The sequence below is a fragment of the Brassica napus genome, chromosome C4, assembly GCF_020379485.1.
Source record: "Brassica napus cultivar Da-Ae chromosome C4, Da-Ae, whole genome shotgun sequence".
Classification (NCBI taxonomy): domain Eukaryota; kingdom Viridiplantae; phylum Streptophyta; class Magnoliopsida; order Brassicales; family Brassicaceae; genus Brassica; species Brassica napus.
Window position 1 is genome coordinate 18,126,701 of NC_063447.1, and position 27,324 is coordinate 18,154,024.

The 27,324-nt window shown below is 34.5% G+C and overlaps 1 protein-coding gene, 1 long non-coding RNA gene, 1 other non-coding gene and 1 pseudogene across 4 annotated transcripts; 3 read left to right on the plus strand and 1 right to left on the minus strand.

The window, feature by feature from the left end:
* The first annotated feature begins 2,387 nt into the window (after nt 1-2,387).
* LOC125586630 lies at nt 2,388-2,494 on the plus strand. Its single transcript, XR_007323167.1, has one exon. It is a non-coding gene; the product is annotated as a small nucleolar RNA R71 (small nucleolar RNA).
* A 3,798-nt stretch (nt 2,495-6,292) lies between these two features.
* LOC106396631 (putative GATA transcription factor 13) lies at nt 6,293-9,066 on the minus strand. Its single transcript, XM_013837080.3, has 3 exons — nt 8,838-9,066; nt 8,100-8,376; nt 6,293-7,292 (listed from the first exon to the last, which is right to left on the minus strand). Exons 2-3 carry the CDS (start codon nt 8,358-8,360, stop codon nt 6,633-6,635), a joined length of 921 nt encoding a protein of 306 aa, XP_013692534.1. The 5' UTR covers nt 8,361-8,376; nt 8,838-9,066; the 3' UTR covers nt 6,293-6,632.
* Nucleotides 9,067-10,960: 1,894 nt separating this feature from the next.
* On the plus strand, nt 10,961-18,457 carry LOC106392070. Of its 2 annotated transcripts, XR_002657788.2 has the most exons (4): nt 10,961-11,509; nt 11,593-11,772; nt 14,590-16,702; nt 16,774-18,457. It is a non-coding gene; the product is annotated as an uncharacterized LOC106392070 (long non-coding RNA). The 2 variants fall into 2 exon arrangements; XR_001278663.3 differs by lacking the exons at nt 14,590-16,702; nt 16,774-18,457 and adding an exon at nt 12,151-13,267 and having other exon boundaries at nt 10,995-11,509.
* A 377-nt stretch (nt 18,458-18,834) lies between these two features.
* On the plus strand, nt 18,835-21,709 carry LOC125585452 (annotated as a pseudogene).
* Nucleotides 21,710-27,324: the final 5,615 nt, after the last annotated feature.

Here is a 27,324-nt window from a genome sequence, read left to right on the forward strand (position 1 = left end):
CTTAAAAGGAGGGCAAGGTTTTTTTTTTTTTGGGAGTGGTCTACCACTAGAGTTTGTCAAAATAAGATTGGCATAAAGGATGTGACAACTCAAGTGTGTATAGCCATGACTCAGTACACAAGGGACCATGAGCAAGAAGCATTAAGTTCATTCAGTTCAAATAGGGTTTGTAGTTGGCTTCAAAGACTGAGTTTCAGCAATCAACTAGTTTCAGGAAGAGTTTTCAAGGCTCGAAGCATACAAGTCTTTTTGAGAGGTGCATAAGCTACTCAGGTGCAAAGTGGTGTTCTTTACAAGTCGTTTAAAATCATTGCTCCCAATGCAAGTGAATGCAACCTATATGCTCTAGACTCTCCTAAAAATGCAAGTGATGCAATCTATATGATTTGTTTTTTTTAATGCTAAAAGGTATGTATGCAGGACTCAATGAAAAATCATCAAAGCAAACATGATCAAATACTTGGTACCTCCCCCAAACTTAGATGACACAGTCTCTGTGTTGTCAAGTAGAGAGAGATACCCAAAAGAGAAAGCTAATATGCAAAAATGAAATGGTATATACAAGGGAAAGTAGAGAAGTACCTCAAGTGGAAAGTGGAGAAGGAGGATCCTTCTCAATGTAGGGGTCTCCAGAAGTGATGGTTCCACAATACTCAACATCCAGTGGAGACTGAATTGGGTAAGAGACAACTTTGTTGACATTGAAGAGTGTGACCTTCTTGTTGGCGAAATCGATGCAAGCACCCACAGTAGTAAGGAATGGTGTGCCCAGGATCAATGGAACTCTCTTCTCAGTTGCCATCTTCAAGACAGTGAGTTCTATGGGGATGGTGCAAGATCCAATCTTCAAAGGGAAATCCTTGATGAGACCAATAGGGGTAGTAGAAGAAGAATCCCCAAACGTGAGAGAGGAAGTATCTGGCTCCATGTGTTCAATCTCAAGACTCTTCACCATCTCCATTGAGATCACATTCACACTTGCACCAGAATCAACAAGAGCACCATCAAAGTTGAGCTTACCAAGAGAGCAAGACAAGGTGAACTTCCCTTGGGATTCTAGTTTAGGGAGAGACTTTGGTGTGACTGGTGGATCAAGTTTCAAAGTTGAGATGTTGAGAAGCTCTGCTACTTCTGCTTGGTGGTCTACAATGTCCTTGATGAGCATCATTTGGACATGAGCCTCACGCATACCCGAAATCGTTGTAAGCTTAACTCCAATATCACTTAGGTCTTTTCTGAACTTGGAAATCACCTTCTTCTGATCTTTGGTGAGAACCCTTTGTGGAAATGGGATCTTGTCATAGGGTGACTGCTCAACCTCAGTGGTGTCCTCCAGCTTGACCTCTTTCAGCTTCTGGTTAGCTCTCTTCGCAACTGGTTTCTCAGCCATGGGTTCATCTCCCTTCAAAATCTTTACTTCAACCATTTTGTCAGGTTCCTCCACAATCTTTGCTTCAGTTGTTGCTACAATCAGATGCTGAACCTGTTCAATCTCAGTTCCAAACACAAATCTTTCAATTTCATCTACCTCTTTCTTGTGGTTACTCAATTCAATCCCTAAAGAAGTGGTAGAGAGGACAACATTGCAATACTCCTTGGGTGTTTGCTCAGATTTTCCAGGTAGAGACCCTTGCTGGCGATTCTGGTGAGTGGTCATGGAAGCAAACTGGTTTTCCAAAGCCCTGAACTTGTTGTTGAGCTCATTGTAACTTCCATCAATCTTGGAGTGAAGGTTCTTCAACTCATAACCAACCTGTTTTTCACTTCTAGTCTGAGACTCCAAGATCTGTTTCAGTAGAACATCAGTGCTGCTTTCCTGAGGAGTAGAGGTAGAAGGATTAACTTGTTGTTGAGAAGACTGGTTCCCTTTGTTGGAGAAACTAGTAGGAGGGTTTTGCTGAGGCTGATAGTTGCCTTGCTGGTTGTTCCTAGGCTGATAACCACTCTGTTGGTTGTTAGGATATGATTTCTGTTGGTAGTTGTTGTACTGAAAGTTGGGCTCTTTCTTGTACCAACTGCCATTGTTGTTGATGAAACACATCTCTTCTTGACCTTCCAAACCCTCAACCTCATTGATCCCAGGTGGTGCATCTTGGTTTGAGTTACCAACAAAGTTCAGCTGCTCTTGTGTGGATTTATCAGCAATGAGTATGTTTATCTTATCCTGTAGAGCCTTTAACTCCTTCCTCGTCGGCTTGTCATCTGTTCTACTGCCTCTGTCGTGGTCTCCACTGTAGAGTGTGTCACTCTTTACCATGTTGTCAACCAGCTCCTCTGCATCTTCCTCAGTTCTTCCCAAGAAGAACCCATTGCTAGCTGTATCCAATCTGGCTCTGTACTTAGGAAGAGCTCCCCTGTAGAATGTGCTCAACAGGCTTTCCTTAGAGAAACCATGGTGAGGGCATTGAGCTTGGTAGCCTTTGAATCTCTCCCAAGCTTCACTGAATCCTTCCAAGCCTTTCTGTTGAAAGCGGGAGATCTCATTTCTCAGCTTAGCAGTTCTTGAAGTAGAGAAGAACTTCTCCAAGAATGCTTTCTTGCAGTCATCCCAAGTGGTGATAGAGTCGCTGGGGTGATAGAGTCGCTGGGGTGATAGAGTCGCTGGGTAGAGACTTCTCCCACCGACGCGCCTTATCCCCCAAAGAGAAAGGGAATACCTTCAGCTTTAAGGCATCCTCTGACACACCATTGGTTTTTGACAACCCGCAGTAGCTGTCAAACCTGTCCAAGTGATCGAATGGGTCCTCTAAAGCCAAGCCATGAAATTTGTTGTTCTCGATCACGTTGAGGAGTCCTGACTTGACCTCAAAGTTGTTGGCTGCCACAGCCGGTGCTCGGATTCCCAGTCTATGACCATGAATGTTGGGCCGGTCATAAGTACCAATGGGTCGAGCTGCCCGCGGTTGGTGTTCTGCCCCTTGTTGTGGATCTGCCATATCAACGTCCAATTCCTGCAAGTGGGCTTGTTGCTGTTCTTCTCTTCTAGCTCTAGCACTCTCTCTCTCTAAAGCTCTGAAGAAGAAGAATCAGTAACAAAACAAAATTTAAAATGACTTAGTCTCAAGCAAGTGACTAAATCTCAATGTTTCAATCTACTCAGAATTTGGCAACGACGCCAATTTGATATTAAGAGTTTTCAAGGCTCCTAAGACAAATGTTGTAGTATAAAAGATCGTCGAACCAGTTCTGAGGGATATCAAAGCACCGAGAATGCAAGTACTCACTTAATCTAAGTGCAACCAATGATTTAGATGAGTTTTAAACTACTACTAATACTAGAAAGCAATAACAGAATGATACTTTCTTGACTAAGAGAAAAGAGAACTCATGGGCATAGGGATTAGACCTTGGGTGATCAAGTATCGAACTAAGGATGACAAATGATCAATCAAACTATCAACCTTAAGCCTAGACACAATTCTAAGCAAGCTCTATGTCTAGATGAATGCTCATTTGCTAGCATATCTCAAACATCAAATGTCTTTGGTTGAATAATATGAAAGTAATCATTACTAACAAGTCTATTAGCTATTTTAGCACCTTTAACAACAAATGTCTTTGGCAAAGTATACTAAAAGCCTAGGAGAGTTGTCTCAGGCATTTCATCAAACACCTTTTGGGTGGGAAATGTCTATTGATAAACTTTTGAGTGGCCAACTCAGAAGATGCATTATGAATACTCTACTAGCAAGGAACAAGAATGATCTACACTAAAACATCCTAGAACTAACCTAATCACCCTTAATCTCCCTAACCCATGAATTCAAAAGGTGATTACTCACTAATATACATGATTCCTCTTAAACCCATATTGGATTTCAGATTAATCATGTAGAGAAATAGATAAGAAATCAACAAGAACACAAGATGAAAGCAATGAAATCTGAATCAAAAGAAGTTTTTACTAGTTCTTCTCTCTCGAAAAAAGATTATCTGCCTCCAATGACTTACAAAAGTACTTAACTTAGGTTTAGAAAGTGTAAAAACATCAAAACAAATGACCAAAAGGCCCCTGAAATAACATAAAAATCGTCCAAGCAAAACACGCGGAGTGACCTAGCATAGTCGCTCCAGGAGGTCGCTCCCGACGCGTTTCTTTGTGTCTTGACCCGTCAAAACGCGAGTGACTTGAGCTGGTCGCTCTGGCTGGTCGCTCTGGCTGGGAGTGACTTGAGCTAGTCGCTCTGGCTGGCCGCTCTGGCTGGGAGCGACCTCGGTAGGTCACTCTGAGAGGTCACTCTGCGATGCTCGACCAGGATGGATATGCCTCTAGTAAATTGATCATAACTCCTTCATTACATCTCCAAATGACTTGAAACCACTTCCATTAGAAAGCTAACTCAATTTTTTATGTCTCCACAAAATCTTAGCAACAAGAGATTTTTCTAAAGGCTCCATCCATGCTCACCTTTCACCTCATTTTGGATCACAATGCTCCCAAACATCTTAAATCACTCCATGGCACACTCCAACACCTAATAAGGACAATGAATGTAAAATGCAACCTAGACATGACTAAATCCTAATCTATATGATGAAAATGCTCATGGATGAATGGATAGAACAATGTAAATACGCAAGATATCATGAAACTTTAAAAAAAAAATCGCAAACCAAAAGATTCGATCCCTTTCATTGAAACGCCATATGACTTTCTCCTTTGGCCCCCTTAATCCCAAGTATTTCCAACCCAAATCAGTGCTTCTTAGATTGATTATGGATCAGTTAGTAGATTGCAGAGCCATGCGAAGGATTTTTCATGTCATAGGCCAAACTAAAAATAATTTTGTTTATATAATTATTTTACAGTAAAATATTAAAATATAATTATTTTGTAAGATATATTTTTATAAAATTAGAATTATTTTATGTTTCATTTGTAAAATAAAACTTGTAACATATAACTTTATTTTAGTCTAAATAATATTATTCTAAAATTATATCATAAGGTTTACTCTGCCAAAAAGGTTTACTTTAAAAAATTTAGGATAAATAATAATAGACTAAACAATTAATCACAATGATATCAATATTTTTTGGGCTTAGGAATTTTTATTACAGTGAATATATAAAAATAAAAAAAAATTGACAGAAATTAAATAAAAATAAAATAAAATATTCAAAGATAATATAGATATAATTGTAATTAATTGATTTCTAAACTTAAGTTTGACTACATCAAAGAAGTTTTAATAACAGTAAGTTGTTATCTAGGTTCAAGTTATAACATTTTTTCAATAAGAGTTTTCATGAATGGTATAAAATAAAATTTTTAAATATGCCCCTTAAGTTTTATATAAAAGTATTATGCTCTAAGCCAATGTTTCAAATTTTCATATGTAAGCAAGGCACTGGTAGATTGGAATGGTGTTTTAAGGATAACATGCATGGAATGTCGCATGTTTGGTTCCATCCAACAGATGTCGTAGGAGTTTATGCGTAGTATACACAAAGTTTTTTTTAACGTCTGGTTAATTATGCAATTACAACGATGAGAAATATTACATAGACGATTCTACAGCCGATAATTCTATCACCTTGTGAGAATACACGTCTGACTGCGCCACTACGAGCCGTCATATGAGATTCATGTTTAATGATAAATCTTTTCATGTAACTTTTTTTTCCATAATTGAAGATCTCATGTAACTTTTTTTTCCATAATTTGCATAATTTGCATTTTCTGGAGTTTGAATTCTAGACCTTCGAGTATAGAAGCATTAATGAACTTTTAGTAAAACCATTGGAATAAAGGGACTTCCACTTATATATACATGGAGTTAGACAATTTTCTTTGGACTACCTCTAGCTTAAACTAAAAGAAAATGCCATCAGTTAAGTTGATGACAATTATTTGGATTTGATGAAGATGATTCATCTATATTATTTTTTTACACTAGAATTATATTACTTTTGTAACTTAAGAGATAAATTTGAAGATTTTAGCGTAATTTAAATATCTATGGCAAATCTTTTCAAAACACGCACAAAGCAATATTTCTATGTTAAGTTATAATCAATTGGAAATAACGATTTCTAAAAATAATCATTTGATTAGTGAAATTTGATTTAACCTGGATGTTGCTTCTGGATACAAATTTTGTTTGTTTAGATACTATTGCATCAATATCTTGATGCAAATTCATAACAAATTGGACTTGAGTCTTCTGGATATAGTGGAGTAGAAAACATGTTTGATTGGTGTAAGATAAACCATAGAACCTCTCCATTCAAAAAAGGTATTAAACTCATCTTGCAGCTCAAAGAAACGTTCAGAATCTCTTCTGTAAAATAATACAAGCAAAATATGGTTTCTTATCAAAATAGCTTTAACAAAGAAAACTGGCATTACACTACTCTGATAAAACAGATGTCAGCCAACATAAATCAAACAAACACTTTTAAAAGATCCTAAAAACTTTGCAACTACAAACCCTAAAGACACTCTCTGCATCAGATTCTTTTTTGTTTTGTTTAAAAGACAGATACTAAACCCTAGTTTTAAAGAAGACAAGTCTTACAGAGAGCTAATCCCATTCTAGGGATCCTCATAGTTTTGGTTTTCACACAGACCAAACTCACTTCGGTCTGATAAAGTTACAAAGTCTCTCTCTCTCTCTCTCTCTCTCTGTCTACCCTCGGTATCTAAAGCCACGGGGCATTCCGGTAACAAACTGGCCTTCTTCCTCTTTCCTTCTCATCTCTATGATCTTCCTGTGAGAGTTTGAATGCACCGTTGGGATGAAGGTTGGGCTTGAAGCTGGACGGTACTCCGGAAGAAGACGGCCTGATCTGAACCGAACTCCACAAGCATTGCAGAGTGTCTTAGGACCACCGGGACCTTCCCTCCACTGTGGGGTCTTGGTTGTCTCGCAATGAGTGCACTTCCTGACTGTCCCATCTGCGTTGAACGGTTCCGGACAGTGAGAGTTGTTGCTGTTGTTGTTGGTCTTCTTGCGTCTCTTCTTGGCGGAACTTTCGGAAGAGAGGTTGTAAGTGTCTTCAGAGCCTGAATCATCATCCAGCATAGCAAGCTTCTTCTCTAACATTTCGGATAAGAAGGAGTGGAGAGACATGAATGTGGGGATTGTGGGGCGTTTGCGCTTGCTTCGGATGCCTTTGACGGGGAAGGCCCGTCTCTGAGCTCTGTTTTGGTTCTGGAACGAGGCCGCAGAACCATTGGCTGCTGCGTTCTCGAGAACTGAGACTGGGCTTGAGGACTGAAACAGCTTTGAGACTTTGACATCAGGGAGGGAGGTATCAACGGTAGAAGAGATTCCTGACTCCTGCTTCTGCACACATGAAGATAAAGTCAATGAATATAATATATTCAGACAGGATCTGACATGCTACCAATCATGGAACATTAGAAGAGTTAGGGACAGAACCATGCTTCAAATCAGTAGAGCCATATAAAAAGTATACAAACAGAACAAAGCACGATCAGGATTTCACATTAATCAACACATATCCATATCCTTTAACCCACTCTGAAGACACTAATCTAATCATAATAACTTAACTTCCTCACCACATCCTATATACACACCAGGACAGGAAGATCAAGAGAAAAGACCTAAGAAACAGCAAAATTCCTTTTCTCATACAAGTTAAACACAAGATATACACTCTCTACTGCCCCACAACAAGGATTCATTTGCAGGTGATTTCCTAAAATAATACACTAATACTACAAAAGTAACAATCACCTTCTTTTTGCGTGCACCCTTATAACCTATTTACCTGAAGCGGTTAAAGAAAGCACCCAAGTGAATACGAAAAATCTCTTACATTACCTAATTACTTACTTCCTCTTACAAATGCATTAAAAGTACAATATATGCGTAGATAATGAAATAACAGATGTGCAGACAATATCTATGTGAAAGTTGCTATGTTGCAGAAGTACACCCAACTTTTCACAAACCATAATAATTTATGCAAAGCAAATTTTGTTTGCACACACTATTATTCTAAGTTCTAACCTACATGCAGAGCATAATCTATCAAGGCTTGAATTCAAAATGAAGCAATTATGTTATCCTAAATGATGAAGAAGAGAAGATATAGCAGCGTGCTTATCAGGACTAAGAACTCACCAGAGTGGGCACAGGCTTCTTCTGGGCTCCCACACGCTGTCCATTGCCATTGGTGCCACCACGAGTGAACTCAGAGGACAAACTTGTGAGCACATCCGATGGTGGAGGTATGAGGTTCTTAAAATCGGCACCCCAGTCCCCCTCTTCGTTCGTTGTTTCGATGTCCTCCAGAGGGAAATCGATGTGATTGATGAGATCATCAAAGAAGTTGTCCGTGAGACCCTTGAAGTCCTCTTCAGGTAACCACGAACCGTTGTTCATTTTGTCCACCCACTCACTGTCCCCCCCCCCCCCCCCCAAAAAAAAACCATGTATTGTGAATAATTCTGAACATCTTTTACAAATTCTTTTTTCTTTTTCATTTCACAAATTGAGTTTTAAGCACAGTCAACATGGCTTGACACACAAAGCGGGCAGCAATAAAGCAGTTTCCTCAGAATATATATAAATGGCAAATTCTATTTTAAGCACAAAGATGAAATCTTTCATCATTTAATTTAATTTAATTTATTTGGTAAACCCATTTCGGGGACAGAAGATAATCAGAGAAACCAAGAGAACAGTCATTTGTTTGTCTCAATTTAAACACAAGAACAAGATAAAAGGAACAGCCTTTCTTGCATTAAACATTTGTTGTCTCAATGTTTAAAAAACATAACATAAGGAGAAATCTTCATCTGAAGAAGAAGAAGAAGAATGCACGAGAGAAAAGGGGAAAGTGAGAAAAGACCCACGAACCTTCTGGTACAGCTGACTATGCAGAACGTATTCCACAAGCGCGAGCCGAAGGAGAGAGAGAATCTAAACTTGTCTGAAATTGGGGATTTAGGGATTACACAACTGAACTGAAAGAGAGAGAGAGAGAAAAGATAGAGAGAGAAGAGTTAATATGCGGTCATGCATATGGAGTTTTCAGTGTATCTTCTTTATTACAAATCTTCTTTTTTTGGTAAACTGAATTTACTCCATTTTTTTTCTTCACTTTAACGACATTTGTACATCATTTTTTATTTGTGAAAGGTAATAACTTCCGAGTTCTCTGACCAACAAAAAAAATAAGAAAGGAAATAACTTCTGGGACTTTTCCACGCTTTTAATTGGGACATATATTCATTGGAGAAGTTCAATTCAAACTTTATATTAAGCAAATGATTTTTAAAAAACTTCTTATATGGTTAAACATTTTTACAGAACATATTTCTCTGTGATATATACAAATACGTATACAGCTCATATTCCTTTGTTGTTGAGATTTTTTCCCCAATGTGTAGGTTCGATAATATTTGAACACAAGCATATAAGTGGAACCTCTGAAATACGTCCAAGTAACCATTATTATATTAATCGAAAAATCTAAAATACAAAGATACAAAGTTTTAGCTGGAAACCTTTTTAAAATTTATTTCAGTTTTATGTTTTATAAGTAATTTAGTTATAATATTCAATGGGCTAACCAATACTTGCATGTCTTAGAAAACTAAAAAAAAAAAATCTATTTAAAAATAAGGATGGACCTTTTATAATATAAATAGATGATTCTGTTCAGGTTTAGAGCTAAAGGGTTTAGGATTTAGTTTATGATTGAAGATTTATAATTTCTTACTAAACCAACAATTAGTTTTATAATTAAAGATTTAAACATCGTTAAAATATGAAATGTTTTTATAATTTGATATAAATTTTAAAATATTTTTATAATCAGAATAAATTTATGATATAGATGCATTTTAATGTTTTATGCATTTTTATATCTTAATTAGGACTAAAGTGTTCTAAGGCTTTTGGATTCTCATACTTTATTCTATATATATTATAGACTATTTTATTAAATATAATTTATTTATATTTAATATTAAGTTAGTTGTTGTTAAAAGTAATAAATGAGTAATTTTCTCTATTTTTGTTTATATTAAATTTATAGTGTTTTTACTAGACTTAAACATTTATTTGCTTAGATGTTTTATAGAAATATTAAACAAAAATTTTTGAGATTTTTCAAAATTTAAGTAAATTAATATTTTATTCTTAAGAGATTCCATTGCATTGATTTGTATCAAACGTAGATTCTCTGATTGTTTAATGAATTGATATTGGATATCGCGATAAAAATTGTTATTTTATTGGCGAATACTTAAAAATAAATTTTACAAAAGTTTATATATTTATCTTCAATTAGAAAATATGTAGCAATATACAAAAATATTTAACAAAAAATTAAAATATAAAAACATTTAAAGCTCTTTTTAATTTTAGAAAACTATTTTATTTACAAAAATCATCAATACTCTTTATAAACTCACAATCCAATTTTTTAAAGAAATCTTTATTGATAGATCATGTAACTTCGTTTTGATAATCGATTATAAAGAGACCTTAACAAGCTTGAAATCCTTACAAACTTCTGGCTTCTGCAAAGATAACTAAAATTTTTAGTTAAGAAACTTCTTTTGTTCTTAAACAACACTACAAAGAAAATAAACTGTTTGATCAGAAAAAAAGGAAAATAAACTGTACCAATTGGAGCTGATATAATACGAAACTAGTCTCAATTAAATATACAATATGATTGTGTCGAGTAAGAGGAAAACTAAACTATCAAGCACATGAACAGCCCCACATGTCAAATCAGACGACATGCCTTGAAGAAATATGGCTCGTAGATCCGATCTGATACAATTATTTTCTTATACTATTTCTCGATTCTTAAATAAAAATTATAATATATATATATAATAATATATATATATATATATTATTAATTTGTAACTAGTACATCATCCTTTGTTAATAGTCTTAGAAACAAATTAAAGATGACATCTTCAAAAATGAAATGGATAGATCACCGACGATTAAGAGAGGAGTCCCGGAACTGAATGATTATGGAGTTTCCTCATGGGAAGGTGGGTCTCCTCCTGCCTAGCTACCACATGATGGGCTCTCTTAAATATCAAGTTAAAATCATTTCTTTCCCCATAATTTTAACATTACCAAAATTTGCATAAGTTTTCAAATTACAATTTCTGTATATACACATTCGGTTTGTTATTTTCTGCAATCATATACCATGTGGGGTAGTTTCCGAGCGTCGACAGCACGACACGTATCTGATGGGTTGCGAACGCCGCATTTCATTAAACGTTACCTTTGTGGGCTTTGTCTTCTGAGTTGAGCGTTGGGCTGTGAAGTTCGTTGTTCTGTCGGACCTGACTGAGTGATGTTCTCGCTAAACCCTAATACGGCGGAGAAGAAACCAAGATCATCTTCCCCCTTCGTGCGGCGGTGACCTGATGCCGTTTGCGCTTCTTCACATCAGTCGAAACGGTATGAATGAAGGCTTATTCACTCCCCCACTGCGTCGTCTTCAATGCTTCTTCGATCTAAAAGGCGGTGATTTCTTAGTATAAATATGTGTGAGTGCTGCTTTCCTTGATCTCATCTTATCTTCGTATCTCTTCTATTTCATACTAATAGATCGTGTTATGGCTACTTGCAGGGAGGCTAGCAAGCGATGGGGCAAGAACGGAGCAAGCGGCAGAGAGCTGATGGACCAAGTGACGGGCAGATCAAGATGGATAGCCATGGAACAATTTACGGAGAGTGTGAAGAGAGAGATAGCAAAGTCGATTGCTGCAGTTCAAGCTCTCACATGGGAAGCAATAGGCTCTCGGACATGGTGAGTTTATAAGAGCTGGATTTTTTTTTGTACGATAAAGGGAATGAAGGATTGGTTTAAGTTGACTTCTTTTTGCAAAAAAATAGGTTTGTTCTTTCGTCTCCTTCACACCAATTTTTCCCCTTTAGCATCTCTTCATCTGTTTCTCAGTAAATTCCAAGTTGTTTCTTTTTTTTTTAATTGTGTCAATCAAACAGTTTGAACGTCACGCTCTCTCCAGTCTTCTTCTTTATTCATTTTATAAACATCAAGTGATGATCCAAATCAATTCTCAAATTTCGTCTCCCTTATAATTCTGATTTACAGAGCCTTCTGGTTTGATTGTTTTTGTTGGCTTATTTCTGAACCAATCGTCTCTCACATCTGAGAAATCGACAGGGAGAGCGCTGTAGTAAGAAACCGAGAGAACGTGATGGAGAGCAACAGAGTAAGTGACAGAGATATTGAGATGAAGAGCGTGACGGATAAGTCGAGATATATACACGAAGCAAGTGAGTAAGATGGAGCATTTTTATCTGGTCGGATCTTGATGCGGCCATCAAATCAGTGGTTGAACCAGAGATCAACCAAGCTGTCCAAACCGGCCACTTTGGAGATACCAGCGATAGAGGTTCCGTCCAAGGCAAATATCTCAACAACCAGAAGGTCTTTTTCCATGAATCCAATTTTAAAAGAAGGCAAATTCATCAAGGAATCAATGAGGCTTGGAATTACAAGAAAATCTTCATGGAGGAAGAATTTATAAATTTTACAAACCGGAAGTTCCCCAGCCCGTCCAGTTGCGAGTATCAGCCATTAGAAGTGGATTTCAGCCCAACCATGATGCGGCCTTATCCAGAATCAAGCATGGGCTTCCATTGTAATGTCTTATCTTTCCAGAAAGATTGAAATCAGAAGAATTGGCCAAGGAAAAACCAAGATGCAATCAATTTCCTAAAACCGGCCAAACCGACATCAATTTGGGAAAGTTTCCAACCAATTCGATTTGGTCCGACCCAAGCCTATTTATGGAAACCAGGAGATACTCTAGACCATTCAGAAGACACCCAAGACGTCCATATATGCACCAGCACCTAGAGGATCAGGCGGATTCTCCTTACCATCTACTTTCCATATCCGGCCACACCATATGCATTCAAGGAAAGTCTTCACCACTTAATGAGCAAGGTAAAACGGCTCCATTCCTTTGAACCAGAAGAAACCAAGATCCTTAGGAGTTTAATCAGAAGCCAGAGACTCATATTTCGTGGATATTTCTCCAAGATATCAAGATACAAGATCAGTCTTCTCCAAAGGCAACAAATCAGCCCAACTGCTAGTTTTCATGGAACCATCAATGCCTTTGAGTCCAAGACTTTTATGTCAAGTTTATTTCTTTCCTTTTATAATTTTATGACTGTTAGTTTCTGTCTTAGTCGAGCCTATAAAGCTATAGTCTTTGTTTCAATGTAAATCACCCCATTTTGAAAGTAATAAGAATTATTCAGTTTTTCTAGTTTTGTCAAAACTATTGTTCTAAGTCTTTTGAGTGTGTGTGAAGCAGTTCCATAGCATTTTGACTTATCAAGCCTCCTTTCCATAGAGTCTTGTGGCGTCCTCAATCCCCCATCCTTCCATTCCAATTCGTTTGCCAAGCTTGAGAGTGATACACATCCAGCAAGCAAAGCACCATCTCGATCCACTTCAATCATCAACTGATTAGGCTGAGAGTGTCACACGACCAGCAGCCTAATTTCATCCTATCTATCTTTATTTATCTTTTTTTTTATCATATTAGAAATCACATCTCATTTGTTTTTGCATTTGTTTTCAGGATCATAACTTGCATTCCATTCATATCACCCATCCGATCATATATTTGGTCGATCCATCAAGCCTACATCTTCCATCTTGCCCACCCTGATCTCCAGACTGCAACATTTGGTATAAGATCTCAAGCTCCTGAATCAAGTCCATCTATCCTTGCATCATTCATATTTGCTTGCATTTGTTTTTCCATTCATAAACCGAAAAATCCATAAAAACAGTTTTTGCATTGTTATTGTTCTTAAGAAAAGAAAACAAAAGAGAAGAAGTTTCTTGCATTTGATTCACGAAATTATTTTGAAATTCTTGTCTAGTTGTTTACGTTCATTCCTCAGTTCCACTTGCCATTTTTAGATTTTGTGCATTCATTTTAGAAAAGTCAAAAAAAAAAGTTTGCATTCCATATTTGTTTCTTGTTTGAATCTTGCATAGAAAAAAAAGGCATAGCATTTTATTAAATTTCGTGCATACCATATTTGTTTCATAAGTTTGTTATTGGCATTCAAAAAAAATCATTCGGCTTAGTTTATATCATTTTGGGTTCAAGCATACATAGTTGTTTCTATTTTGGTTACTTGCATAAGAAAACTCAAAAAAAAAAAATCATCATTGTTAGTTTTGCATTTAATATTTCTTTCCATAGTGTTTATTATCATTTCATATTGTATTCATTCCATGCTTGCATTAAAAAAAAATATTTAAGGGCATAGTTATTATTGTTTGCATATTGTTGGTTTAATTGTTGCATCTTAAGAAAATTCAAAAAAAAAAATCAGTGTTAGTTTAATTTCCATATTTTCTTTCCATTTGTGTTTCTTATCATATCATATAGTTTAATTTCGAGTTTACATTCAGAAAACCAAAAGAAAAATTATTTATTGCATAGTTATTTCATATCGGTTCATATTTGCATATTCTCTCGGTTTAGTTAAATTGCATCATTGCATTTGTCTTATTTTGGTTCTACCAAAACTTCACATACTTTCACTTGCTCTTTGAGATTGTTTTCAGGAAGCAATGCAAGAGGAGGGACACGGCCAAAACCTAAAGGCCACATTGAGCCAACAGTCCGCAGCTCTACAATAGCTCCAAATTAAGATTGCTCAATTGGAGAAAAGAAATCAGGCACAGGGTCAACGACCACGGCAAAGAAAAACAAGATTTGGAGATGTACCAGGGGCTGTATATGTCGAGCCCAAGAAACCAGATCCTTCAAGGATCAATCAAACTCCAACTTCTAAAACCCACAACCATCATGTTGTTAATTCTCGGTTTGATTATAACTCTTTTGCTGATAAAATTGAACTCTTTAAATTTTCAGGAAAAAGAGGTTATCTAAGATGGGAGAGGAACCTTGATGAATAGTTTCACTTCAAAAACATCCTGAGGAAAGAGAGGCTAGCTTATGCTATTGATCAACTTAGAGAAGAAGCCTTTAAATGGTGGGTACAAAAAGAAGATGATAGGCGGTTTTACAAGGAGCCAACTATCAAAACGTGGAGAGCTCTTAAGGAAGTCACGAAGGATAAGTTTGCACCAGATTTTAAAAGTTCTGAAATCCAGGAACTATATCCAAGGAGGTATCCAACTCATGGTTCCAAAGAAGCAAGAAAATTAGTGGCACAAGAAGGTCAAAGGGTCTTGTCTCAACAAGATAACTTTCAGCCAAACCAGGGGCACGCCATTGTCCACTGCTTAGACCAGAAGAGTGACATCCCAGAGGCCATGAAGATGAGTAAAAGTGTCGGCCCAAACACTTTGATCAGGTCCAGAGAAAAACAAGAGCATGCTACTATGCAAGTAAAAGCTAAGGTAAGTCCTATACTTGATGATATTGTTCATAAATCATCTACCACTTGTTTGATGCACTTTTCTTTGTCCAAGAGTGTTATTACAGGTCTAATGGAGCCTAGGTACATAGAAGAAGAGACGCCAGGCACAAGCCTTCCCACGGACCAGAAGGAAGCTCAAAGCACAAAGCAACTAAAGTTGCTTAATAAACCAAAACCAGTGATCAAAGTATCAAACCAAGGTAAGTGTTTAACAACACCTTTAGATACTGGTTTAAACATTTGTATTCTTGGTACATGTATACCAGATGGGAGCCATATGCTTACTGAAGTTCCAAGGGCCGAACCAGTACATGAGTTCAATCAAAATCCACACCACAAGTGGAAACCAAAATCTGAACAATGTATTGTTCAAGTGCCAAAATCTGAGGTAAAATTCACTTTAAAACAGAATGTTCTTATTTATTCTATGCAAGATTAATGCACTTGTCTTGTCCAAAGAAAAGTGAAATTGGTACAAAAAATCAAGGTGAGTACAAGGCAAACAAAGAACAAGAAATTCTTACTGCCGCATTTGACATTAAGGTTAATTCTTCTATGTTTTCTTCAATTTATAAATCCATATACTTTGGTATAATACACTTGTCTTTGCCAAAATGTTTTGATCCAGGGATAAGTCAAGAAGGACATAAAAACCAAGCTGAGCCATCACAAGAAGATGGTCATACCAACCAAGGTAAAAAGTTGCAAGAAAGGCAGTCATCTAACCAAACTTGTCCAAAGAAGAATATCCTTCTTCATTATGCTAAAGCATCCAAGATAAATTCGACCATAACACATTCTGTTCATGAAACTCCAGTATCAGATATAATTCACTTGTCCTTGTCCAGAATGTTGAGAATTTTTTAGGTTGCAAAGAAGAAAGCTTCAAAGAAATCCCACCTGATAATCTTTTGTTGCTAGGAGGATCAACCCCAAAGATGGTCAGAACTGAGCCTACTAGAAGTATGAAGGACCATCCACTGAAGAAGAGAAGCAATGCCAAATTCCATATCAGAGGGCGTGATCGTATCCTATTTGCTGAAAGAAGAGCCACCTGATGCACAATCCCCAAACCGAAACAATATCAATCTCAAAAGAGTATGAAAGCTGACTTGCTCTATCTTGGTGCAGTTTATCCAGTTTCTAGGTCAAAAAAATTTCAAAGGGGAGGGTATGATGCAGCCATCAAATCAGTGGTTGAACCAGAGATCAACCAAGCTCTCCAAACCGGCCACTTTGGAGATACCAGCGATAGAGGTTCCGTCCAAAGCGAATATCTCAACAACCAGAAGGTATTTTCCATGAATCCAATTTTAAAATAAGACTAACTCATCAAGGAATTAATGAGGCTTGGAATTACAAGAAAATCTTCACGGTGGAAGAAGTTATAAACTTTACAAACTGGAGGTTCCCCAGCCCGTCCAGTTGCGAGTATCAGCCATTAGAAGTGGATTTCAGCTCAACCATGAAGCATACTTATCCATAATCAAGCATGGGCTTCAATTATAATGTCTTATCTTTCCAGAAAGCCCTAAATCAAAAGAATTGGCCAAGGGAAAACCAAGATGCAATCAATTTTCTAAAACCGGCCAAACCGACATCAATTTGGGAAAGTTTCCAACCAATTCAATTTGGTCCGACCCAAGCCTATTTATAGAAACCAGGAGATACTCTAGACCATTCAGAAGACACCCAAGACGTCCATAGATGCACCAGCACCCAGAGGATCAGGCGGATTCTCATCTACTTTCCATATCCGGCCACACCATATGCATTCAAGGAAAGTCTTCACCACTTAATGAGCAAGGACCAACGGCTCTATTCCTTTGAACCAGAAGAAACCAAGATCCTTAGGAGTTTAATCAGAAGCCAGATATTCCTATTTCGTGGATATTTCTCCATAATATCAAGATACAAGATCAGTCTTCTCCAAAAGCAACAAATCAGCCTAACGGCTAGTTTTCATGGAACCATCAAAGCCTTTGAGTCCAAGACTTTTATGTCAAGTTTATTTCTTTTCTTTTATCATTTTATGACTGTAAGAGTCTGTCTTAGTCGAGCCTATAAAGCTTTAGTCTTTTTTTCAGTGTAAATCACTCCATTTTGAAAGTAATAAGAATTATTCAGTTTTTATAGTTTTGTCAAAACTATTGTTCTACGTCTTTTGAGTGTGTGTGAAGCAGCTCCAGAGCATCTTGGCTTATCAAACCTCCTTTCCATAGAGTCTTGTGGCGTCCTCAATCCCCCATCCTTCCATTCCATTTCGTTTGCCAAGCTTGAGAGTTATAAACATCCAACAAGCAAAGCACCATCTCGATCCACTTCAATCATCAACTGATTAGGCTGATAGTGTCACACGACCAACAACCTAATTTCATCCTATCTATCTTTATTTATCTTGTTTTATCATATTAGAAATTACATCTCATTTGTTTTTGCATTTGTTTTCAGGATCATAACTTGCATTCCATTCATATCACCCATCCGATCATAGATTTGGTCGATCCATCAAGCCTCCATCTTCCATCTTGCCCACTCTGTTCTCCAGCCTGCAACAGATCTGCTTAAATAATTTTAGCTATGATCAAAACAAGGAAACAATACACATAAGTTTGTATTGTTTATGCTATTTTTCTAAATATTGTTTATGCTATTTTTCTATTTCAGAAGAAGTGGTCTTGCTTGATGTTATTTGATCTCCAGATATTGGCATCGTTCACGTTTCTTAAAGGTAATCAAATATTTTCCATACATGGGCTTTTCACAAGGAAGAACCAAGAGAGACAATGAGATGTCAATGAACCAAATCTGGATGCTTTTCCCATGAATTATGACTATACATTTCTTCTTCTTTTGAGCTTCTGAGCATCAAATATGTTTACACAATAACGATATGAATCATGTATTTATGACTAATGACTTCTGAGGCTTTCGGATGATTTGCAATGATATGATCAGTGACTTTGGTAGACATACATTGGGATTCTGTTAATAATTTGTTTGTATGAATTAGAGGATATAGTTATGCAACATTGGATCCAAATCAATCAGCTAAAAATTTACATTCCCTCACTCAGTATATAGATATGAATTGTCAAAGATTAATCCCAACTTCAAGATTGTCCTTAATTTTTTTCGAAGTAACCGGAGAAGTACGAGGACTACTTGAAGCTCAAATCAAGAGTAGAGATCTTACAACATTCACAACAGTACATAGCGTTATTCATTACACATTTATTTATCAAAAAAAAAAAAACTTAACTCTTCTGACTTTAGGCATTTGCTAGGTGAAGAGATAGTCGGGATGGGAGTGGATCTTTAATTCAATCCAAAAATATTTATTCAAAATAACAACATGATCTCCGTTTTTTTTAATTGGCTAAATTCTTTTTTTTTGTTTATAATATTGTTTTCAATCTACAATTTTCTTAAAATGCTTCATAAAATTATTATAAATTCATATAAAATAGTTTTTTAATAACTTTCCACCCGTAGGGCGGGCTGGCCCTAGTTATAAGAAATTTTGTCCACGATTATTAGGTTCGTCATTTGTTTATAATATGCAGTCAACTTAAAATTTACTATTGCAAACAAAAGTTATTAAGTGAGACTTCAATGAACTTTTCATCAAAATATATGGATATAGGTTTTTTTTGTCAATATTTATGGGTATAGTTAAGTCTGAGATTTTGAACCGAACCAAACCAAATCAAAATTTCAATTAGTTTGGTGAGAAGTTCAGGTCGATTCAGTAGGTTTATAAAAAAACTTCAGTTTTTGGTTTGGTTTGGTTTGGTTCGGTAATCAGTTAGTTCGGTTTTTGGAAAAAAAATTGTTAACCAAATTTCAAACTTAACTAATCGAAATAACAAAAAAATTGAATTGAAGTGACCGAATTAACTAAAATTACTAAAAAAATTACCCAACTTTAACCGATTTTTTAACCAAAATATAATTAAAACCAAAAATTTCGGTTAGTTTAGTAAAAAAAGTTAAAACCGAACTACCCAAATACCGAACTGAACCAAACATGATTATGACGGCAACATAAAGATAATATTGGTGGTGGTGATGGGTTGGAGAAACATTATGGACCGGTGATGGTGAAGCGATTAACAATGGTGGAGATTCTGTAGCTTTCTGACAAAAAAGGTCTTGATCTAACGCTAGATCTCACTTTTCTCCCGACTAATTACTGGAGGTGGGCTTTGCACCCTATCAATACTCGGACCAGTTTAAAGATTGACTAAATTATTTTCGTTGATTTCCATTAAAAGTGGCAGTGATGATTTTTAACATTGCTTAAACTCTGAAATCTGATATGACAATGAAACAAAATTGTTGTATACATATGCTTCAATTTTCTTTAAAAACTAAATTGGAAAGAAAAAAGAAGTAAATTTAATAAATATAATCCACAGTAAAAATAGGAAAAATATTATATGATGGGTATATAAGGGCATACAGTGAAAATGGTAAAAACCATAGAGAGCACCATCAAAACGTTTCTTCTTCCTTGGAGATCTGATCACATAGAACGATACAAAACCCTTCTTCTTCTTCTTCCGTGGGATTTAGTCTACAGGAGAAACAATGGTGATGTCCGATCTTCCTCCAGATTTGGTCGAGGAAATACTTTCAAGGGTTCCAGCCACATCTCTGAAACCACTACGATCAAGTTGTAAACAATGGAACACTTTATTCAAAGATCCAAGATTCGCCAAGAAAAACTTTGGTAAAGCTCCAAGGCAGTCTCATGTTACCATGTTGAAGGAATTTATGTTTTTTCCAGTGAACGTCGATCTCAACGTTGTTCCTCCTTCGGTAGAGTTTAAAGATGAAGTTATGCATCACAACTGACCGTAGACTCATGGTTTGGAATCCATGTTTAGGGGAAACTAGATGGATCCAATACGAAGATAGTATCTTTGCTCTAGGATACGTAAACACCAAATCTGGTCGTAGCTACAAGATCATTAGGTGTTGGAAACGTTATAGATATTCTTGTTGTGAAACAAACGGGCCAGTTGTTGAAACTTATGAGTTTAGCTCTGATTCATGGAGGGTTCTTGATGACGTTACTCTTGACGAAGTACCACATGGTTGCGTATCTATCAAGGGAAATATTTACTGGGCTAATACATATACAATAGATGACTTCTTACTCTGTTTCGATTTTACAAAAGAGAGAGTTAAAAGTATGTGTCTTCCCCAATTTCAATATTCCGGCTGTAATGTTGTATCAGTTGTTGGAGAAGAAAAACTCGCATTGTTACATACATTTAAGCAAATTTACATCAAAAATGGACATGTGGGTGACGATTGATACTGATACTAAAGCCGCGTTGAGGTGGAGAAAATCTTTTACAGTGGACGAACCTGACTATGTTCCTCTTCCAATGAGTTTTTTGCTCGATGAGGATAAGGAAGTGGCCTAGTTTTGTGCTTGTAGTGAGGTCAGCTAGTTCATGGTATACACTCTTGGAGAGAATGGTAATTGTTACCGATTAATCCCTTATGAAGAAGAATCTACGAATACACCATTTATTTCAAGTATGTTCCAAGTTTGGTTCAAATCTAGCAATAAGGTAGAGACAGATAATGAAACTGGTCCATCACACACCGAAGTATGTTTTTGTTGGCAGCTTTCATCTTTTTTTTTTCTAAACAATGCCATTTGAATAATATATTGAATTCCTTTCACCGAAACGTGAAAGATGGATTTAGCTTCTCTTTGGTTGACCCATCTTTCACGGTTCGTTTCCTTTTACGCACATTTTTCTGGACCAAAAGAAAAATATACTGAACTGATCTGCTAATATTTACTGCTCCTTTCTTCGTTGGGTTGTATAGTTCTTGGTTTGATATGCTCATTTTCATATGGTGACAAATTTCCAAACCAGATCAAGATTTGTGTCTCTGTATATTACATTTTTCTTACTTGCTTTGGTGGTGTTCATGACAAAGATTAACCGACGTCAACCGAAACTTATCTGCTTTTATCTCAACTTTCATAGCATGTTTGTGAATATTTTTATGGGTTTTTGCTTATTCATCTACAGATTTCTTTGCGTCTCACGATGGGTTTTGGTGAATCTCCTATATATTAAAAGAAAAGCACTAGAACATTTTAGGTAGCAATATGTCATCACCACAATGAATCTTAGAATCCTTAGAAAAATATATTGGTTATTAATGTTTTTGTTAAACTAACCATAAATTTGTTATTAATGTTTTTCATTCTTTCCTTAAATAAAAATTATGAAATTGCCTAATGCGGCTAAAATATATATGAAAATTAATGATTTTAAATAATAAAGATTTGATAAAAATTAGTGTATTATCTATCATATTTGTTACTTTAAATTAATAAAATAAATTAAACAACTACATTAACCATATAATAAAATTTTAAATTTTTTTGTATATGTTATATTTTGATGTTTTAAACGACTATAAATTACTAAAACTGTTAAAAATCTCACATTAAATTTTTTGTGATCCATGTTTTAAAGATTTTTGTTATGATAAAATATAAATGATTATAAAATCATATAAGTAAGAAGTCTCATTTAATAAATATCTTCTATATATTAAAAGATAAGCATTACAACATTTGAGGTAACCATGTGTCATCACCACAATGAGTCTTAGAATCCTTAGAAAAATATGTTGGTCCATCTAGATATATAATAAGCATTTTATTAAACTAACCATAAATTTGTTATTAATGTTTTTCATTCTTTCCTGAAATAAAAATTACGGAATTGCCTAATGTGGCTAAAGTATATATGAAAATTAATGATTTTGAGTAATAAAGATTTGATAAAAATTAGTGTATTCTCTATCATATTTGTTTACTATAAATTAATAAAATAAATTAAATAACTACATTAACCATATAATAAAAATTTAAAATTTTCTGTATATGTTATATTTTGATTTTTTTAAACGACTATAAATTACTAAAACTGTTAAAAGTCTCACATTCAAATTTTTGCGATCCATGGTTTAAAGGTTTTTGTTATGATAAAATATAAATGATTACAAAATCAGATAAGTAAGAAGTCTCGTTTAATAAATATTAAGTGTAAAAGATATATATTAAAATTAAACTATATACCATCTAAAATATATAAATATTTTAATTTTGAAATTTGCTTTGAACAAATATTTTGGTAAATGTTATTGAACAAATATGGACAACTTAATATTTAAATTTTAAACTTAGCTTTGATTTTTTTTTAAATTACTAAAACTATTAATCACACAATGAAAATTTAGTTATCGGTTATTTAAAGTTTTTGTTATAAAAAAATATAAATGATAAAATAACCATATGAGTAGAAAGCATCATTTAATATATATCAATACTAAAAATACATACTATATATATGTTAACGTCATTTAAATTTAATTATATACAATAGAATATAGAAAAAGTAATTGTTTGAATTAATAAAATTTATTTATGTGTTCACATCAATTTAATTATATATGTAATACTTACTGACTTTTTAATTATTCAATATATATTTATAATTTTATAAATATGTAAAAGAACATATAATACATAAAAATAGTATATATAATGTTCGTCCCGGGCAAGGCGCGGATCCTAACCTAGTTTAAATATATTTTAGAACTATATTATATTATATCACCAAAATTTAAGCGTGACATGAATAATTTTAATTCGCTTGTTAGTTTTGTAATATACTCTGTAATGACCTATTGTTAATCGAGAAGCTGATAGATAATATGTTTTTATTGTTTTTGATACTTTGGCACGATGCTGTGTGTGTGTTTTCACTGTTTTGTTGCAGATCCAATATGAGACAACTGGACCTGAGATATGGAAAGGTTCATTTGGAAAAAATGATGGTTTTGTTTCTGGTAGAATCCATTGACATGGCAAGGCTTCTTGCTCGGGATTCGAGAAGAAGGTTTATTAGTGAGTTCTTCGCATTTCAAAAGGAAACATATATACCATGCTCTCCGCTATGCTGACAAATAACAATGTATTGGTCAGTACCGGCCAGCTTCATATTATGCCTAAAGCAAAGAAAAAATAATTGCCCCATAAGTGCGTGAGCCAGATTCGAACTCTGGTTCATAAGAATATTTGATAATACCTTTCGCCACTGTACTAAAGACAATTTTGACAAATTTTGGCGCCCTTAAATGTGTCATATAATTTGGCGCCCAAAGTCCTTGCTTGCTGGGCTTTAGGTCAGGGTCGGGCCTGGTCTTGGTCCATTCCACTGAATGTCATCCTAACCACTAGTCCTTGGTCCAATCCACTGAATGTCATCCTAACCACTAATAGTTATCACACTACTTGTCTCTTCCTAACAACTAAAAGCAATATATACTGTTAGGTGGGAATCTCATCTGGACTAGCAGCTGCCACAGCAATCAAACTTGCAAAGAGGCCAACGACAATTTAAAACCTGAACATAAACAACAATCAGTGAACTCATGGAAGCTTAGTTCATGAACAGCGATGTAACAGCTGAATGTCTTTCCCGAGTCTTGGTGAAAGATATCTATCCACTGTACTGTTTGATTCGACAAGAAAAGAGGCAGATACTATGACTTTTGAGGCCTGATCTGCTCCTTTTTCTTCTTGGGGATATACAAATAAATTATCTCTTTTCAACAATTTTTCTTTTGATGGCATTGGAGACACAATTAAATGATCTTTCTTCAACATCCCTCTTCAGACTCCTGTCTGTAGATGCCAACACTGACAGGAAGACCAGATAAGCAAACCTTTATAAACAGCCAGAAGCTTACATTATTCAAGAAAGCATGTCTAATAAGCTTGTGTCCAATCTAACATCTGATAACATATCCATAACCATCTTCATGGTAGAAGTATCTACAGCAAACTCACACCTCTTCGTTTCTACAATGAGAAAATAATATTTGATATTAACATGTACTAGGACAAGACATGCGCCTTACGCAGGATGAAATTATATGAAAATTATTTAAGAAATATCTTATGGAAAAATAAAATTTATATTCTTGATCAAATAAATATTTTGGCCCTTAAAAAAGTTTAAATATTTTTTGTTAATTAAATAATTTGTTTACTGATGAGCTGATCCCATTTAAAAAAATATTTTATGTCAAAAAAATCACTTATCGCATAAGAACCAAACGTTTAGGCCGAAGAATCTCAGGCCTACTATTTGGTTACAATGAAAATATGCCAGCTCGGTTTTATATCATGATTTAGTATTTCACGTGCCAATCCTATCTATCTTCAATATTTTGTGTCATTTTTTTTTTCATTTTGGTTATTGCTCGATATAAATATTGATTTTTGAGTTTATTCTCATTTCGTTATTTTGTTTTGGCATGAGATTTAAAAAATGTTTAAGATTTAAAATTATTAAAGAGATACATACTTAGGTTAAGATATGCGCCTTGTGCAAATATTTATTACTTATTTATATTTTTCTGCATATTATGAAATAATAAAATAATAATTATATATTAAATAACTAAGAAATTAGTTACTATTATGTCATAAATTTGAATGCGCATATAAATCAAACGACCGTTCTTGTTTATTCGCAATCATTTTAGTGTAAATAAATCAAAACAAACAATCTTATCTATCATATATGATATATAATTAAACTTGAATGATATTAAAATCGATATATAGTATACTTTTAATATGAATATTTATTAAATGAGATTTCTACTCATATGATTTTATGATTATTTGCATATTTGTGAAACAAAATTTTAAATCAACGATTTTTTTTTTAAATATGAAATGTTTATTGGTTTCAATAATTTATCTAATCTATTAATTTAGGATCCTATTTTTTATCTACTATAAAGAAGTCATAGTAGGACCATTAATTAGTAACTTAACAACTTAACCTAAATTTACTCAAATATAATATTTTTCTAACAAAATACAATGTACATATAAATAATTATATTTCTAACAAAAGTCATTATTGGTATACATTATACAATTATCATTGGTATTTATAAATGAATAGTCATCGTTAAATGTTTATGTCAGATTTCTATCTAATAAAGAATAGTATAATATCATCCTTATAGTTATTATGTAGCTACGTTAAGTTATAACTAGATCATGACCCGCCCGGTCAGACGGGTTTTCATTCTTTTGCGAATGTGGGTTGCGTTTTTTTATTGTAATGCAAAATTTGCTATGAAACTTGTGTTTTGATTTTGTTGTGTACATTATGAAGTTAATTTTTTAAACAATTATTACATAATTTCCCAGTGAATTTATTATATTCTGACGTCTAATATATTTTGTGTAATGGTTCCAAACATTTTCTGATATATATTATATTTCAGTTTGGTTTGTTTTCAGGACAAAGTTATAAATATAACACTATACAATATTACTATACTATGTAATATATAAAACTATATATGTTTATATTTGTTTTAGAAACATAATTTGAACCAACGTAATTCATAACACCAATATTCTGTCCCAACGTATACATGTAATTTACATGCAATCACGCAAACGAAATTGAACTTTCTTTTTCTATTTCCCCAAAGCTTGAACCGTTTGAACCCCATGAAGATCCACGACTTGTCCAATAACATCTGTGTGAACAACAATACATAATGAATTTACGACAAAAGAATTCAAGATCTGTCCAAAACTTTAATAAGATCATAATATTCATTACAAAGTAATCAATAAACATGTGTACCTTTAAGAAAAATATTTTTCTTCTCGTCGATATTCCTTAACTCATCGTAACTCGAAAGAGAAAGAAAAAGATGATCAGATAGAAAATTACATCCAGTTACCACTGTGTCGCCTGAAAAAATCAATTTGTATTGATGAATTGTTGGGCGATATTGTCCAGAAGCGGCTAGAACTTAAAAAGTATCGATAGTTTTCCACTCTCAAACCGGTAAATCACGTTGGAGACAAACAAAATTGATTCCTTTTGCAATATGCTGCAATCTTTACACCCTACATAACATAAAAATTCAAATTATATAATGAATACTATAAGATGGTAACTAAAATATAACAATAAACAATACTCACAGTTTCATCAGCTAAGACGCATTCAAATGTGTCGCCTCCAAAACTGGTGTTTTGTTTCCAAGCATGAAGTACTTTAACGCGAATTAGCCAATTGTTTCTTAATGGTTTGACACCATTAAGTAATCGAAAGTGCTTGGTTTCGTCATTTTCTTTTTTGGAGTTTATCGTGGATGTGTAAAGATGATTTAGAAGACCAGTATTTATAGTTTAATTTTGGGGCAAGGAAACGAATGTACCACCCAAATATTCACTAAACCAATTAAGAAACCTATAATAAATACCAAATCACAGTATATGGTCACCGAGATATTAGACATAATTGAAACGACTTGGAGAAATGGTTTTTCATAAATTTTTTTATTTCAAAGTAAAATTCGAGATATCTATATCGGTTATGTAAATAATCATGTGCATCGAATATACTACACAAATATTCCCTATGGCAATTTCCTAATCTATAATAAATACCAAATCATGCAATATGGTCACCAAGATATTATGCATATTTGATACGACTTGGAGAAAGGGTTATTGTTAAGTAAAATTTGATGTTTCTGTTATGAAATGTACCGAAATTATAGATATATATATATATAAATTATTAACAGAAATATACGAACTTCCAAATCGAAATATTGTGTTTGATCAGTTTGAAAAGAAAAAAAAATGAGCAACTAAGATGAACTTGTGGTATGAACCGATGTTCAGAAGTGATTTTTTTTTAACAAAATATTTTTATAGCATATGTTCTGATATCTATGTGTCCATCGCTGAAACATTAAAATTGGAGCATGTATAATGTATTCTTGTTCGTTTGGCATAGTCTAGTGGTTGATT

Bases quoted from the DNA above. Each gene is read 5' to 3' on its own strand.
- LOC106396631 (XM_013837080.3), bottom strand. From the start codon at position 8,360: ATGAACAACGGTTCGTGGTTACCTGAAGAGGACTTCAAGGGTCTCACG. The intron at 7,293-8,099 runs GTGAGTTCTTAG...TCATGTGTGCAG, and splicing joins AGAAGCCTGTGCCCACTCTG to AAGCAGGAGTCAGGAATCTC.